The following is a 15,130-nucleotide window of genomic DNA, read 5'->3' as shown; positions in this document are numbered from 1 at the left end:
AGAGGTCTCCAGAACACCTCCAGGGGCTCAAGGTAAAACTCTCTGGATGCTGAACTCGTCTACTGATGGGAACAATATTCACAATATACTGTTATGTGAACAGGGTCAGTTACAAAACAACACATATAGTAGGATTCCATCTTTGCAAGTACCTACACGAGTATATATGCATAGTATAAAGGGTCTGAAAAAACAGATCTCAAAGATTCATAGTGCATGTGCTTAAGTGGCAGAACGTCAGCTGAAATCTACTTCCTTTTCACATTTCTACACTGTCTTGAATTTTTTACAATGATGATATATTACTTTTACAATAATTCATAAAAAGGTTATTTTCTTTCTGAAATACTCCAACATGGAAATTATTCAAGATGCACTGGTAGGCAAAAAGATTAGATTATATTATGGGATAAAAAGCACAACTATGACCCCATTTTAATGGAACAAATGCACCATTAAACAGGAAAAACCTTGAAGAGTGTACAATAATCTGTTAGCACCAACTGCTTGTGGGTAGTAGAAATTCAGATATTTTCTAAATTTTTTTGTTTGTCTCTATCTTCTAGCTTTTTTACTGTGAACATGCACTTGTAATATGAAAGGAAGAGAGAGAGGAAGGGTCAAATGAATGAAGGAAAGAATAAGCAAATTAAAAAGACTAGAAGTATATACACCCAGCCAAAATGTGATTCTTCCTAAACGACAAAATTTTAATATTTTTCTTTGGGCTTTTCAGTATTTTCATTTTTCTACTATAAATATACATTACTTTCATAAGGGAAAAAAAAGTACAATATAATGAACTTTTAAAGTCTCTACATATTCAAAGTTTCCAGAATACAGAATAGCATATCAAAGATTTCTGCTAGACTCAACAAGGAGGCTCCACGTTCAGAAGGAAAAAGTATGACTTACGTCTTCTATACCTAGCCATCACAGAAGTAATATAAAAGCACTGTTTAAACAAGGAAAAAGATGTCCACTTCTGTTTATCAAAACCTTTTTTCTCACTGATTCACATACAAGGAAATGAATTATTCAGGGGGAAAAAAACAGCAAGAAGAGTACACCCTGTATTCTTTTTCAACCTCTGAATAAGGGTCTAACTGTGTATCAGGCTCTGTACTAGGCACTGCATAAGCCTTGTTTCTTTATTCATTTCCTCCTCAAATGTTAGAGAGACTCAAAAGTTAGAGAGACAGAACTATTTTCTCCATTTTATTGGGAAAGAAATTGAGGCTAAGAAAGGTGAGGTGAACAGCCCAAGGTCACATGAATGTAAGCACTGTAGACAGGATCTGAAGCAAAGTTCTAAAGTCAAATCCTATGCTTTTTTCCCTATACTAGTGACTCACTTTATGTAACTCAACAAAAATGTCAAAAGACATAAAGAACTGTAATTATCTTGGTTTAACTTTTTAAGCATTCTTCTCAAAACTTTGATAAAATTTAACTTTTACAAAGCATATTAAAGATAATAAAACACCTAAAAAAAAGAACTTAGAATTCCTGAAACATTCTAAAGAGATTAACATAAACATCTGCCAGATTTAGCTAAATGCTTTAAATGATACTGCAAGCAACCCTGAAATATGCTATTTACTGCAGTTTTACAAGTTTAAACATTGTTTTAAATGTAATGCACCACACAAACCACCAGAGGGAGCTTTGTATTTAAAATCAAAACCACAAATGTCTTCAGTTATCTTGACAACAGTTGTGCTTTAACAAGTTCTCACACTGTACTGGAAGAATTTACTTGATAGGCGATAATTCTCCAGGATTAGGATGATGATTATGTACATAAATAAATGGAAATCACTGACATAAAGGCTCAGTACAGCCAGAGCAGGACTTGGGTAGATATGACTAGGCTTCCTGCCCATATGACTCATAAACCCTGGTATCCTCTCCTGTAAAATAGGAACTATTCTACTGGCCTTGCTGCACAGCTACATTAAACCTCTTATCCACTTACTGAGAGCCCAGGGGCCATGCTACCTTTGTAGATGAAGACCTGCAAATTCACAGGAAGGCAAGAGCCAGGCAGGAAACAGGGAAGTGAACAGACAGACCAGAACACATGCTCCCACTTTTTTTTGTTGTTGTTTTATTTTTTGTTTTGTTTTGTTTGGCCGTGCCACCCAGCTTGCAGGATCTTAGTTCCCCAACCAGAGATCAAACCCAGGCCCCCTGCAGTGGAAGCTCTGAGTCTCAACCACTGGACTGCCAGGGAATTCCCCACATGCTCCCACTTCTAAAAGCAACAGCTGCCACTCAGTCCCAGATTACTGCCCACTTTATGAGTTTTTATCAAAAGAAGCTGGAAATCCATATTTTAAATTCAAATCTCCCAACTTATAATTATTTGCACCCCCCCCTTTTTTTAAAACACTATGTGACCCAAATGAAACTTCTCTACAAGCTGAATATGGCTTGTGAGCTGCCAGCTTACAATCTCTGCTTTCTGTTCTTGCTCCCCTTTAACTCACAGGCCTGGATCCAGCTGCTACCACCTGGGGTAGAGATAAAGAAAATGTTTTGCGTAGGTTGCTTAATGAATGACAAGGACCAGAATAAAGGCCTCTGATCAAATTTTTAAAAAATTTTAAAAAGGTATTCTGATGCACATTCTGTAAAGAAGGAAAGAGGACAGGACTTTCCTGGTGGCGCAGTGGTTAAGAATCCGCCTGCCAATGCTCGAGCCCTGGTCCAGGAAGATCCCACATGCTGGGAGCAACTAAGCCCACGTGTCACAACTACTGAACCTTCATGCTGCAACTACTGAAGCCTGCGTGCCTAGAGCCTGTGCTCCACAAGAGAAGTCACCGCAATGAGAAGCCCGTATACCGCAACTAAGAGCAGCCCCTACTCGACACAACCAAAGAAAGCCTGCGCACAGCAATGAAGACCCAAATGCATCCCCGCCTCCTCCAAAAAAAAGAAAAAGAAAAAAGAAGCAAAGAAAAGAGAATTTGCTAAAGGTAAGGCAGGTCACAAAAGATGCCAGTGTTCCAACTCAAGACTAAATACCCAGGCTATTTCCACTATACTACACTGTCGCTCTTCTTTTTACTAGAAGCAAATGAGAAAATGGACTTAAAATTCGAAAACTGTCTCAACCTATACAAACACAAAGTGATGATGTGATTACTAACTACTTAGAAAACTACTAAGAGGAACTCTCTGTGGGTGTCAGCAGGGAGTGAAGGTCAGGTTAGGCAAATGACTGCACCTCTTTAAGCCTCAGTCTGTTCACTTATAAAGCAGAGACATTAACAGACTCTCTCTCAGAGCTAAAAGGATAAAGTGAGATTGTACATTAAGCACTTAGCCTAGGGCCTGGCACAAACAAATAAGCGTTGGTTAATAGTAATGCTATTATACTCATTTACAACCAATTACAAATATCACTTCTCATTCCATAGTTATCTTGCCCTTAAAAGAGAAAAAACAATTATTTGTGTTTGTGTGTGTTCGCAAGATGAACTCAAAGGTTCCTTCCAGCTCTGACTTTCTTACTATGAACAAAAAAGGTTTTTTTTAATCCAGCAGTACTCTAAGCCTCAGCAAATGACCCGATTGGTCACATGTGATTCATTCATGAGGAAGACCAAAAAAAAAAAAAAAACCCCACCATAAGCCCATTCATAACAGTTTTTTGGGGGAATAAAATGTGTATTTCTGAATGCTTTTTCTCAAGCTTCCAGGCTTCCCTTGGCTGAAAATCTAAGACATGAGAAAAAGATGCTACAGAAATCCCCATCCTGGAACCTTACCTGAAAAGCATCTGCTTCAACATCCGATTGGCCGTCACAACTCTGGGAAGGCGGCCAGTGGAAAGGGAGTGGAGCTCCAAGTTGGAAGAAATGAGCTGGGTTGTCATGTCTGTGTCCGCAGCTGTCCCAGCACCACAACAACTAAAAAATACAATTAGAAATGTAGCTGAAATTCAATTACCAAAGGGCTCAATTAGAAGTGGAGCTTCTTGGCAAAGTTCCACAAAGTTCAAGGACACAGAGAGATGTTTTTGAGTACATCTGCACTGTAACTACTCTAACCAATCTTAGATAAACATAAAATTAAGAGTGAACATCTAATTATATGCAAATATATTTTCTGTGGCCCAATGGAACATTTCAAATCATTATTTAGTTGCTATGTTCTTAACAGAGTGTGCATTTTACTGATCCTAGAAAACATCCAAGTTGTACAAAAGAGCAAGGCATGTTAAAAGTCTTACAATTTAACATCTACCAAGTATTTACTACTAGATACCAGTCATTCCAAAGCTCTGAGAATAAAGAAAATGACACAGTAATAGCATTTGATTTCAAAGCTGAGTGGAGGAGACATTTAATACAATAGTAGCATAGGTAGAAAATGCTATAGGAAATTGGAGGAGAGGGCAATTAATTCTGATCTTTGAGGCTTCATTTGAGCTGGATTTGGAAGGACAGAATAAAGACTATACAAGCAGAGACAAAAGGTCATTTCTAAGCAGAGGGCCTAGCAAAAGCAAGTGTGAAACAGTTTGGACATGAGGGGAACGGGGACATGAGGGACTTAGGGACAGTCCAGGTACTGCAACTAAGACCTGGCACAGCCAAATAAGTCCAAAGAAAATTTTTTTTTTTAAGAAGAGGACTTGAGGATGGCTGGCTCAGGTGGATGGAAATGCCATTTAAGGGAGACAGAAAGAAAATACAGGCTTAACAGCAGGTTTTATAGAGAAACAGTAAATTCAATTTTACCCCTGATGTGTTTAAAAATGAGTTATTCAAACTAATCAATACTTACTAAATGTTAGGAGATATGAAGTGTATTTTTGAACAGTTCTTGTCAGCAACAACCATCCCTTCAGTTGCCCTTGTATCTGCTCCAAGAACTATGCCATCCTGTTTTTAAAAATATACATGCTTTTAAACAACTTCACATGTACAAACCACAGTTCTCTACTCTAGGGAGAACAATACTGACCATCCCCTGCTCCCCCTCCCCCCACCTGTTGAAACACTGTGCTATACTTTCAGCATTGGAGAAAAGGTTTATTAATAAACATTACTGGTTGAACCCTCAGTAGGTGGTAAGAACTATCATTCCTGTTTTCAAATAAGGCTCAGAGATTCAGTGAGATCCTTACAAATCACAGAGCCAATATAAGTCTGGATTAAGATGCAGAAATCCTTCCATTAAAATAGCCACGTCTGTCAATTTCTTTTTAAAAGATGTCACTCTTTCCCTCTAACAACAACAACAACAACAACCAGTTATCTCTTTTGACTCTTACAACAATTTAAATCAGGAGTTACTATGTCCACCTGATAGACGGGAAAGTGTGGCTATGAGAAGTGACCTGCCCAAAGTTAGAGACAGCAAAAAAGCTAAATGGTTAAACAAATCTTGTTTTCTCCCATTACATCACCCTGCTTCCTAAAGTAACAATTTAAGACAGAAAATTGGCTTCCTGTCGAAAACTCTGCAAAGTGAGTAAGGAAGATAAACTGTCGCTAAGTGCACAACACTGACAAACGCAGTCTCTCTTAAAGGACCTTTGCAAGATGTGCCCTTCCTCACACAGTCCGGAGAAGTAAAAGAGGCCAAGTGGCCTGGTTCCCGCAATTACTTCAGACACCGCTGCTCTCAGCCTGTCCCGGCTTACCTTATAGACCACCCCTGCGATGGTCGTCCCAGTTTTCCGGGCCGTTGGAAGCTTGTGCCCTTTCTTTGCAAAATCGGCTTCCAAGATGGCATTTCTGAGAGCAAATGAGAGAATAACGCGTTGAAGGGCAGACCCTCACTGCGTCGCAATGGAACGAAAAGTTTCTAATAGGGATCTTGGGAAAAGGAAAAACTACTAGCATTTGCTTTCACGCCCATCTGTTCACTGGCTCCTCCCAACGGCAGGACTATTGTCCCGTTTTCCTGCGAAGAGAGCGTCTGAGAGCGCCCGCACCACAACTAAGGATACGGAGATGGAGGGTGTCCTGGTGCGCTGGGAAAGTGGAAGAGCAGACCCGGCCTCAGGAGAAACCCACGCTCAGGCCCTGATTCCCCTGAGTCACAGGCGCCGCGGGCCGCGGGCCGCGGGCCCCGCCCTCCACCCTTCGTTCGGACTTCTCGGCTCAGACAGCAACCCAACTGCGACTCCGACATCGCACTTCCACTCCCGCCCTGCACCCGGCCCCAAGCATGGGCGAACCTGCGGCAGTTATCGAAAGAGAAACCTCCAACCGGTGGCTCGTACACTGACACTGCCGCCATCTTCCCGAAAAAATACTTCCGGGCCGGGGCGGGAGCACGCAAGAAGAGCAAGCACTTCCGGCGCCGCCAGCCACCTAGGGCTGAAGGGGCGGAGCAAACTTCGCGCTAGAATGATTGATCTTAGAGTTACCGGCTCCTAGAGGAGCCTGGAGATGTTTGGAGTATAGCGCCCCAAGTGGCGCGGAGGAGAAACTGACCCGGGGGGAAGGACTTACCCAAGGTGGACACACCAAAGACTAGACCAGAGTGGTTTCTGCTTATAATTCGACTACATGGGGCTTCAAAGACAGACACACCCAAATTCCAGGCACAGCCCCAGCACAACCTTGCAATGAGCAAGTCCTCTCAACTCTGAATGTTTCCTCTGCTGTCAAATGGGGATAATAGCTGCCTCAAAAGGCTACTGTGAAATGAACAAGAAGCCTGTAAAAAAAGATGTTCAACATCATTAGTCATTAGAGACACTCAAATCAAAACCACTATGCGATACCATTGCACACCCACTAAGATGACTACAATCAAAAAGACCAAAAATAGCAAGCATTGGCCAGAATGTGGGGAAATTGGAACCCTCACACATGGCTGGTTGGAATGTAAAATGGTGCAGCAGCTCCAGGAAACAATTTGGCAGTTCTCCCCAAAATTAAACATAGACCCAGCGATTGTCTCTTAGGTATATATCCAAAAGAATCGGAAACAGATGTCCACAAAAATTTGTACACAGATATCTATAGCAGCATTATTCATAATAGCCAAATGATGGAAACAACCCAAATGTCCACCAACTTGATGAATGGATAAGCAAAATGTGGTACATCCATGCAACAGAATATTATTCAGCCATAAAAAGGAATGAAGCATTGACACATGCTACCACAGGGATGAACTTAGAACACTGTGCTACGTGAAAGAAGCCAGGCACAAAAAGCCACATATAGTATGATTCTGTTTCTATGAACTGTCCTTACTAGGCACCAATCCATAAAGCCAGAAAGTAGATTATGGTGATTGGGAGATTTAGGGGCGGGGGGAGGAGAGAATGGGAAGCGACTAAAGGATACAGAGTCTCTTTTGGGGATGATGAAAATGTTGGAAAATTAGATAGTTGTAATGGTCACACAACATTGTGACTATACTAAAAGCCATTGCACTGCAAATTTTAAATGGTGAAATTTTTGTGATGTTAATTTTATTTCAGTTTTCAAAAAGAAGCTGTGAAGATTGAAAATTTGTATGTGGAGAGCATTTATCCTGGCAGGTAGCAGCTTCTCCACAAATAGCTATTATTGTTAATAGTACATTCATTTCATCCTGCCTACAAGCCTCAAAGGTAGCTATGTAATTCAACTTATTTTACTGATGGAAATTAAGGTTCATTGAAGTTAAGTAACTTCCTCAAATTTACATAGCAAGTAGATCACAGCAGCAATAATTGTGGGATGAACTAATTTATTCACTCAGCAAGTTTTTAAATGATTCAATTATGTAAATTGTTTGCTCAGCACCTACTATGTGTCAAGCTTGTTTCTAGGAATGAATGAATGAATGGCATCCCAATGACCCAGAACTGTGCCTGTCACAACTATGTGTTCAATAAATATTTGTCAAAGGTGAAATTCCTTTTCATTATTTCTCTGGGTCTTTTGTGCGACATTAGGAAAATGAAGCCTCATCTATCCACCTCCACAGGAATCTACTGATGAAAACGTTTGAGTATCTCCTGTGGCACCAAGTTCCTGCTTTGGTGAATGTGAAAAGTAAAAAGACAGGCTCTGTTCTAGAGATGTCCACTTCCTGATGAGAGAGGCTCAACTCCATAAGACCTAGACAGGACAGGTCATAATTCAATGTGCTCCGGATGCTGTGGGGTCAGTAAATAATGATAGAGTGAAGGACTGCTTTCACAACATTCATCACACTCTCTCACGCCTGCTCTGGGCTCAGCCCTGGAGCAATGAGCACAAAGGTGAATCAGATGGAGTTCCTCTCCTTACGTTATGGATTGAAATGTGTGCCCCCCACCCCGCAGCTGCCAAATTGATATGTTGAAGTCCCAAACTCCAGGTCAGAATGTGACCTTCTTTGCAGATAGGGCCTTGACACAGGTGATCAAGTAAAAATGAGGTCATCAGGGTAGATCCTAATGCAGTACAATTGAGGTCCTTTTCAAAGTGGAAATTTAGAGATAGACATTCTCACAGGGAGAACACTGTGTGAATACGACAGCAGAGATTAAGCCAAGGAATGTCAGAGATTAGCAGCAAACCCCCAGAAGCAATACCAGAGGCCTGGAACAGCCCTCAGAAGGAACCCACCCTGCCAATACCTTGATTTCAGACTTCTAGCCTTCATAACTGTAAGACAATAAATTTCTGTTATTTCTGTTATTTAAGCCACCCAGTTTGTGGTACTTTGTTACAGCAGCCCTAAGAAACGAATACACCTCATGGGCGATGGTAGGGAGAGAAGGCCCAGAAAGACTCAGCCCTGTGTGCTAAGGGCTGGGTGGAGGTGGGATGCTGCAGAAGCCGAGAGGCTCAGAAGGACAGAGTATGAGGTCGTGGGTTGAGAAGGCGGGAGGGACAGGTACATGAGCGAAGGCCGAGGGTATGCAGCAGGCGAAACCAAACAAAACGCCCTGGCATGCTTTGTTTTCAGGAAACGGTGATGAATCTGATGCAGCTGCTGCGGAGGGGAGCACAGCAGCCTGCAGCTCTCCCACAGGACGGTGGTGGGGCCTCTGGGTCCAGCCATGGGGTCTGGGTAGGAACTGGAGGAGTCAGGGAAGAATGCGGAAGTGACTTGTGGTCTCAATTTGTCCTGGGACACTTTTCGTCCTAACTGGGTCTTTTCGGTTAACACTGTCTTACGGCTTCTGGAGGTGGCCCAGTAGAGGCAGCTGGAGCCCAGCAGAGGGCGACAGAGAGCCTCCAGGCAGCCTAGACCCTGCCCCTGAGATGCCCAGTCCAAGGCCCCACAAACTCCACTCAGCCTAGGGCAGGGTCTCCGTACCTCCAGCTGTAGGGAGGGCAGCCCTAGATATCCGGCACCCAGAGACCCTGCTTCAGCCTCCCTGTCCAGCATGACTGCTGGCCCCTGGGACTGCAGCTCCATCTAAAACCTGGGCCTGGACGCAGTCCCACTTAATCCCTGGCAGTGCCACCAAACCTGACGGACCACTAAAGCTACCACTTCAGCTCTGGACTTGGCTGTGTGACTTCAGGGGAGCCATCAGACTCTCTGTGCCTCAGTTTCTTAATAATACAGTAACAACCAACATTCCCTGTGTGCCCCCCATGACCTGTTGTAACCACTTCTTATACCAGGTCTCATGGTCATCCTAAGCTCCTAGAACCTACCAACACAGAAAACAGATGATCAAGAGACAGACACAGGGATGCCCTCAGGGAGCTGGCAGTCCCTAAGGACCGAGCGTCACTGCCCCACTTTACAGATGAGGAAAGTGAGGCCCAGGGAAGTGAAGTCACTGCTGGCTCAAGGTGATAAGGAGCACACAGAAAAATGGCAGAGCCACAGTTCAAGCCACATGCCTCCCAGCCCCAGACCAGACACACCACCACTTCCCCGACCCCTGGCAACTACGCCAGCTGGAACCCAAATTCCCAGGTGCCCTGCGGCTTTGCCAGAACAAAAGCAAGGCAAGCTCGGCTAGTTCCCAGCTGTGCAATTGGAGGCTGGTCTCTTCATCTCTCATCTGTCTCCTCATCTATAAAATGAGAACATATTACAATGTTTCTCTTGCCTTGTGTGTACCAAGTAAGAACATGCAGTGTGAACTGTAAAGCACTTCATTCATTCATTCATTCATTCATTCGATATTTATTAAACCCTTCTTTGGTGTCAGGCTCTGAGCCAAATCATAGTCTTGAGGGGTGCTGGTCTGGGAACTGCACCTCCAGTTCACCGTGCTAAATGTCCTAAGTGACTCGTGCAAGAGCAAAGCCAGGAAACGGCTCCCGAGAGGGTCTGAGGCAGCAGGGTAAACACCCGGAGTCCAGGAGTTAGCACCAAGGCCAGGAGACCAGAAGGTGCATCGCACACGGACGGTTCAGCTGTGCACGGCCCCCGCACCAGCCTGGGTTGTCCAAGGGCCTGGCAAGCACCCTCCCCCCAACCTGCAGGCTGCTAGGAGCCCAGCGTGGGATGAGCCCTGGAAGCCTCACCCCTGTCCTCTATCAGGATACACATACATCTGGGGGTGCCCCCCACAAGGAGACTTGGCCATCTTCCCATTGCAGGGAAAGCAGCCCATGATGCTCTGGTTGCTAAGGCAACTGGGCCCTTGTTTTTCCTTCTTCATAAATAAGCTATAAATAGATAAGGCAAACCTGGGCGCCTTCCTTTGCATGAATTAGTGCAGCTGCTCCCAGCTCCAGGGCCCTGGCACAGCATCCAAGTGCAAAGTCTTGCTGCACAGGCCACAGAAACACAGCTCCAGCGGGAGGGCATGGCAGACACGTGGCAGCATCAAGTGTGAATCCCCCCCACCCTCCCCCAGACTCTCCTGGGGCACTTAGCAGATTCTGGGGCCCTGCTGAGACCCACAGAAGTCCAGTCATTGCAAGTGGGGCCTGAGACAGGAGTTTAACTACTTAACCCCAGCAGATGAGATGAGCTGTGAGTTTGCCCACCTAGCTGATGGTGAGCAGCTGATGGGGATCGGAGCCTGTGCAAGCCACAAGGAAATCACGAGAATACATCCCATTATGAAGGGCTTAGCAGGCTGGCTCAGAAGCTGGGCCTGTCCCAAGAGCACTGGGAAGCCATGGGCTGTGTGTAAGCAGAGAAAGAATGTGACCTCTCTTGGGAGGATAGGACTCCCATCTGACAAAGGGAGTTTAAGCAGAGGGTGTCACCCAAAGACAATGTGTCCTGAAGGCTGCTGGATCACAGCTGACAGATGCTTCCTCAAGCCAAGCCTCTGAATGTAGACACTGGATGCCTCCCAGGCACATCTAGCTCCACATCTTCACCATGGTCTAGACCTGCCATGCTCCCCCAAAGTGAGTCAAATGCTACCCCATTCATTCAATCATTCATCCAGACATCCCTTAAACAAACTCCAGTTCTGTGTCTGGCATTGTGCTGGGCTCAGGAACACAAAGACTCTGCCCTCAAGGAAAATGGATACAGCAATCAATGTAAGAAAGTTAAAGGACCAGAAGGTTCTGATAGACACTGCACAGGGTACAAAGAGGTTCAGAGGAGAGAGAGAGGACAGCTCCCCCAGGGAAGGAAAAACATCAGTTAGTGCTTTAAAGAAAACATGAGATTGTAAACAAAACTAAAAACATAGTAGGCGCTGGCTAGCTGGGGTTGCAGGAAGAGAGAATGGGTGCTCCAGAAGGAGGAGAGTCTGAGCAGACACATGGGGGCACGTGGGAGAGCATTAAGTGAGAGGGAGTGGGAAGCCGGAAACTCGGCAGGGACCAAGGCAGGCAGGCCCTCACATCAGTGTGTTGTGACAATCAACCTGGCAGCTGGTCCATGGATGGAATGGACAGGGAGACTGAAAACAGGCAATCCAGGAGGGAACTACAGCCGTGGACGGGGAGGAGGGAAAGAGGATGGGAACAAGGGTGGTGGCGGTGATGACAGTGAGAAGGGAACAGTCTCAAGAAATATTACAGAAGGTCAAACAGGATACGGTCAGAGACGCAAGAAGCAGAGAAAAGGAGGAGTTGACATTCTCTGAGGGTCTGACTTGGGCGGCAGGATGGATGGTGGTGGGAAGGTCCAAGTGGGTCCCTATAGGATGTGTTGCATTCAAGGTCTGGGCTGGGGAGAGAGGTGCAGGACAGCAGGGAGAAGGCTATGCAAGTCCCAAGTGTGAATGAGATGCTTCAGGAGAGTGGGCAGAGGGAGACAAGGGAGCCAGAGACAGAGGCCAGGGACGGAAATGTTTGCCATGCAGGAAAGGATGAGGAGCAGGCAAAGGGTGGAGAGAAGGAGTCAGCAGGGAGGCAGGCAGGGACCGGGGAGAATGATGTCATAGCCGCCAAGACAGGGGGTGCTGGAGTCGGAGGGAGAATGGCCCAAGTTCAAACAGTCCGGTCTGGCAAGGGGTCGGAAACACATCTATGGGACCATTCTTACCAATCGCACTACTGTCACTATCAAATCAAGCAAAGATTCCCCTTTATGGCTCTACCCTCAGACAAAGATAGGGCTGTGAAGATGTTCATGGTGACATTATTTATGATAGACCATATTGGATTTTACAGTGGATTATATGTGGGATATATATTGGATAATAAATTATCTACATTTAGATATTATAATAGATTCTATATTATTATGAAAATCTGGAAACCACTTTAATGTCATACAACAGGTAAATGGGTAAATAGTTTATAATGGAATATACAAGGCCATTAAAAATTGTGTTTTCCATGTATGTTTAATGACAGAAGAAAGGCTGAGAAACAGGCAGAACATATATTGTTCCAACTTTGTAATATATGTGGGTGTACGTTATGTATGTAAAAAAACAATCATATTACTAATAGTCATAATTCCTTGCTGGTGGGATATCAAGTCATACTTATTTTCCTCTTTGAGCCTCTACTTTTTTTTTTTCCAGTTCTCTACCTATGCATTATTTTTTCTCAGCTTTTTTATTTTGAAGTTTGCCAAGCCTTCAGAAAGCTGCAAGGGTAATATAATGGACCACTATCTCCTTCAGTCCCTTCCACTCCCCACCCCCTCACCTCGCTGAATCAATTGAAAGTCACACAACCCTCCAGCCTAAACGCTAAAGTTGGAATCTCCTGAAACAAGGACGTTCTCCTACGTAAACACAATACCGCTATAAGGATTCAGTATTACTATCTAATACTCAGTTCACTTTTAAATTCCCCCAATTATCTCAATAAACCCTTTATGATTTTTGTGATCTAAGGTCCCATCAGGGATCACATACTGAATTCAGTTGATGGATAAACACTCCAGCAAAAGTCTCCTAATAACTAGGGTATTCTCATTCCCACACTGTCACATTCCGGAAGTGTAATACGGATCCAGGATTATTATCTAATATTCTGTCTATGTGCAAATTTCCTCAATACCACCTTTATGATTTTTTTTAGAAATTTTATTTTTTTTAATTTATTTATTTATTGGCTGTGTTGGGTCTTCACTGCTGTGTGCAGAGTTTAGTTGTGGTGAGCAGGGGTTTCTTTTCATTGCAGTGTGCGGGCTTCTCATTGCGGTGGCTTCTCTTGTTGTAGAGCATGGGCTCTAGGTGCGCGGGCTTCAGTAGTTGTGGCTCATGGGCTCTAGAGCGCAGGCTCAGTAGTTGTGGTGCCGTGCTTAGTTGCTCCGCAGCATGTGGGATCTTCCTGGACCAGGGATCGCACCTGTGTCCCCTGCGCTGGCAGGCAGATTCTTAACCGCTGCGCCACCAGGGAAGTCCCCACCTTTATGATTTTTGTGATCAGGATCCAGTCAGGGAGCCCCACTGAATTCAGTCTCCGTGACTCTTTAGCCTCCTTCAATCTGAAACAGTCTCCAGGCTTGTTTTTTGTATTTCATGAAGAGACCAGGCCTGTTCTGAAGAATTTTCTTCAACACGGACTTTGATGATTTTGGCAGGTAAGCATTTTTGGCAGGAGGTCCTCATAAGTGATGTGTCCTTCAGGATACCACATCAGGGGGCGTTGATATGGACTTGCCCCAATATTAGGGGCATTCAATTGAATCATTTGGGTAAAGTGGGGTCTGCCAGGTTTCTCCAATTGTAAAGCTAACAAAAAATTCTCTTTGTAATTAAAAAGTAATTTTCGGCGACTCTTTAAGACCGTGCGCATAGCCTATTCCCGATGGTCTCTGACCCAATGGCAATAGCACCCACTGACGATTTTTACCCAGATCTGTTTTTATGATGTTGATTATAAGATTTCTGTTTTTTTCTGTTTTCTGTTTCTGTTTCTATCACTCCTCCTCAGCTGGCACTCTTCATTTTTTAAAAAATATTTATTTATTTGGGCTGTACTAGGCCTTAGTTGCGGCACACAGGATCTTTAGTTCCAGCAGACGGACTTCTAAGTTGTGGTGTGTGAACTCTTAGTTGCGGCAGGATCTAGTTCCCAGACCAGGGATGGAACCCGAGTCCCCTGGAGTTGGAAGCATGGAGTCTTACCCACTGGACCACCAGGTAAGTCTCTGGCACTCTTCTAAGGATCAGCTTTCCCTTATCCTGACTTCTCTGGGTCTTTTTATTTTTATTTTTTATAATTCAAGGACTTTTTTTTTCCATTTTATGCATTATGGTGCATTTCTGCTATTAATCATTTTGATCTCCAGCTGTCCCAAATGCAGCCATTGGAGTCCTTTCAAATGGGCTCCCCACCAGTTGGAGATCGTCTTTGCTTTCTGGCATGATAACATATTCCAGGCGTGGAGTGGAGCACTTTCTGGGTCCATCCAGCCCTCTCAGCCACAGAAGCAGCCACTCACCTCTGGACCCACAAGGGACTTGGAGGAGGTCAGCGGGCAGCAAGTGAAGCAGTGGGGGCTGGGTGAGCATTCGGAGTTCTTTCTCTTGGAGCATCAACAGCCAGTGCTTTAATTAATGGCCCCCTCCAGGGGCCCAGGGCCAGTTGCCTAGAGCTTAGGAACAGGGCACCAGCCCGCTCAGGCATCTCATTTCACTTCCTATCCATGCACTTCTTGCGTGTGGAAGGATATTAGTTACAATACAAAAATGAAGAAAACCTGTGTGCTTTTTCGCAACTTCACTGAGGAAAGGAAAAGGTAGGGAATAAATGCCCTGATTTTAGGAGGGAAAAGCACGTGTGCCTGAAAGTGTGTGTGCGTGTGTGTGTGTGTGTGTGTGTGTGTGTCT

The 15,130-nt window shown here is 44.5% G+C and overlaps 1 protein-coding gene across 1 annotated transcript in view; it reads right to left on the bottom strand.

Moving 5' to 3' along the window:
* The window catches only part of PSMB7 (proteasome 20S subunit beta 7), a 57,802-nt gene extending 51,449 nt beyond the window's left edge, over nucleotides 1-6,353 (bottom strand). Inside the window, exons 1-4 of the mRNA XM_057722627.1 lie at nucleotides 6,203-6,353; nucleotides 5,663-5,756; nucleotides 4,801-4,898; nucleotides 3,780-3,920 (exon numbers count right to left, since the gene is read on the bottom strand). Coding sequence (XP_057578610.1) covers nucleotides 3,780-3,920; nucleotides 4,801-4,898; nucleotides 5,663-5,756; nucleotides 6,203-6,264 — 395 coding nt within the window. The 5' untranslated portion in view covers nucleotides 6,265-6,353. The remainder of the gene's footprint in view (nucleotides 1-3,779; nucleotides 3,921-4,800; nucleotides 4,899-5,662; nucleotides 5,757-6,202) is intronic.
* Nucleotides 6,354-15,130: the final 8,777 nt, after the last annotated feature.

Source organism: Hippopotamus amphibius, chromosome 2 (assembly GCF_030028045.1).
Source record: "Hippopotamus amphibius kiboko isolate mHipAmp2 chromosome 2, mHipAmp2.hap2, whole genome shotgun sequence".
NCBI lineage: Eukaryota > Metazoa > Chordata > Mammalia > Artiodactyla > Hippopotamidae > Hippopotamus > Hippopotamus amphibius.
Note: the sequence above shows the minus strand (reverse complement) of the source record. Positions and strands in the feature narration are given on the sequence as shown.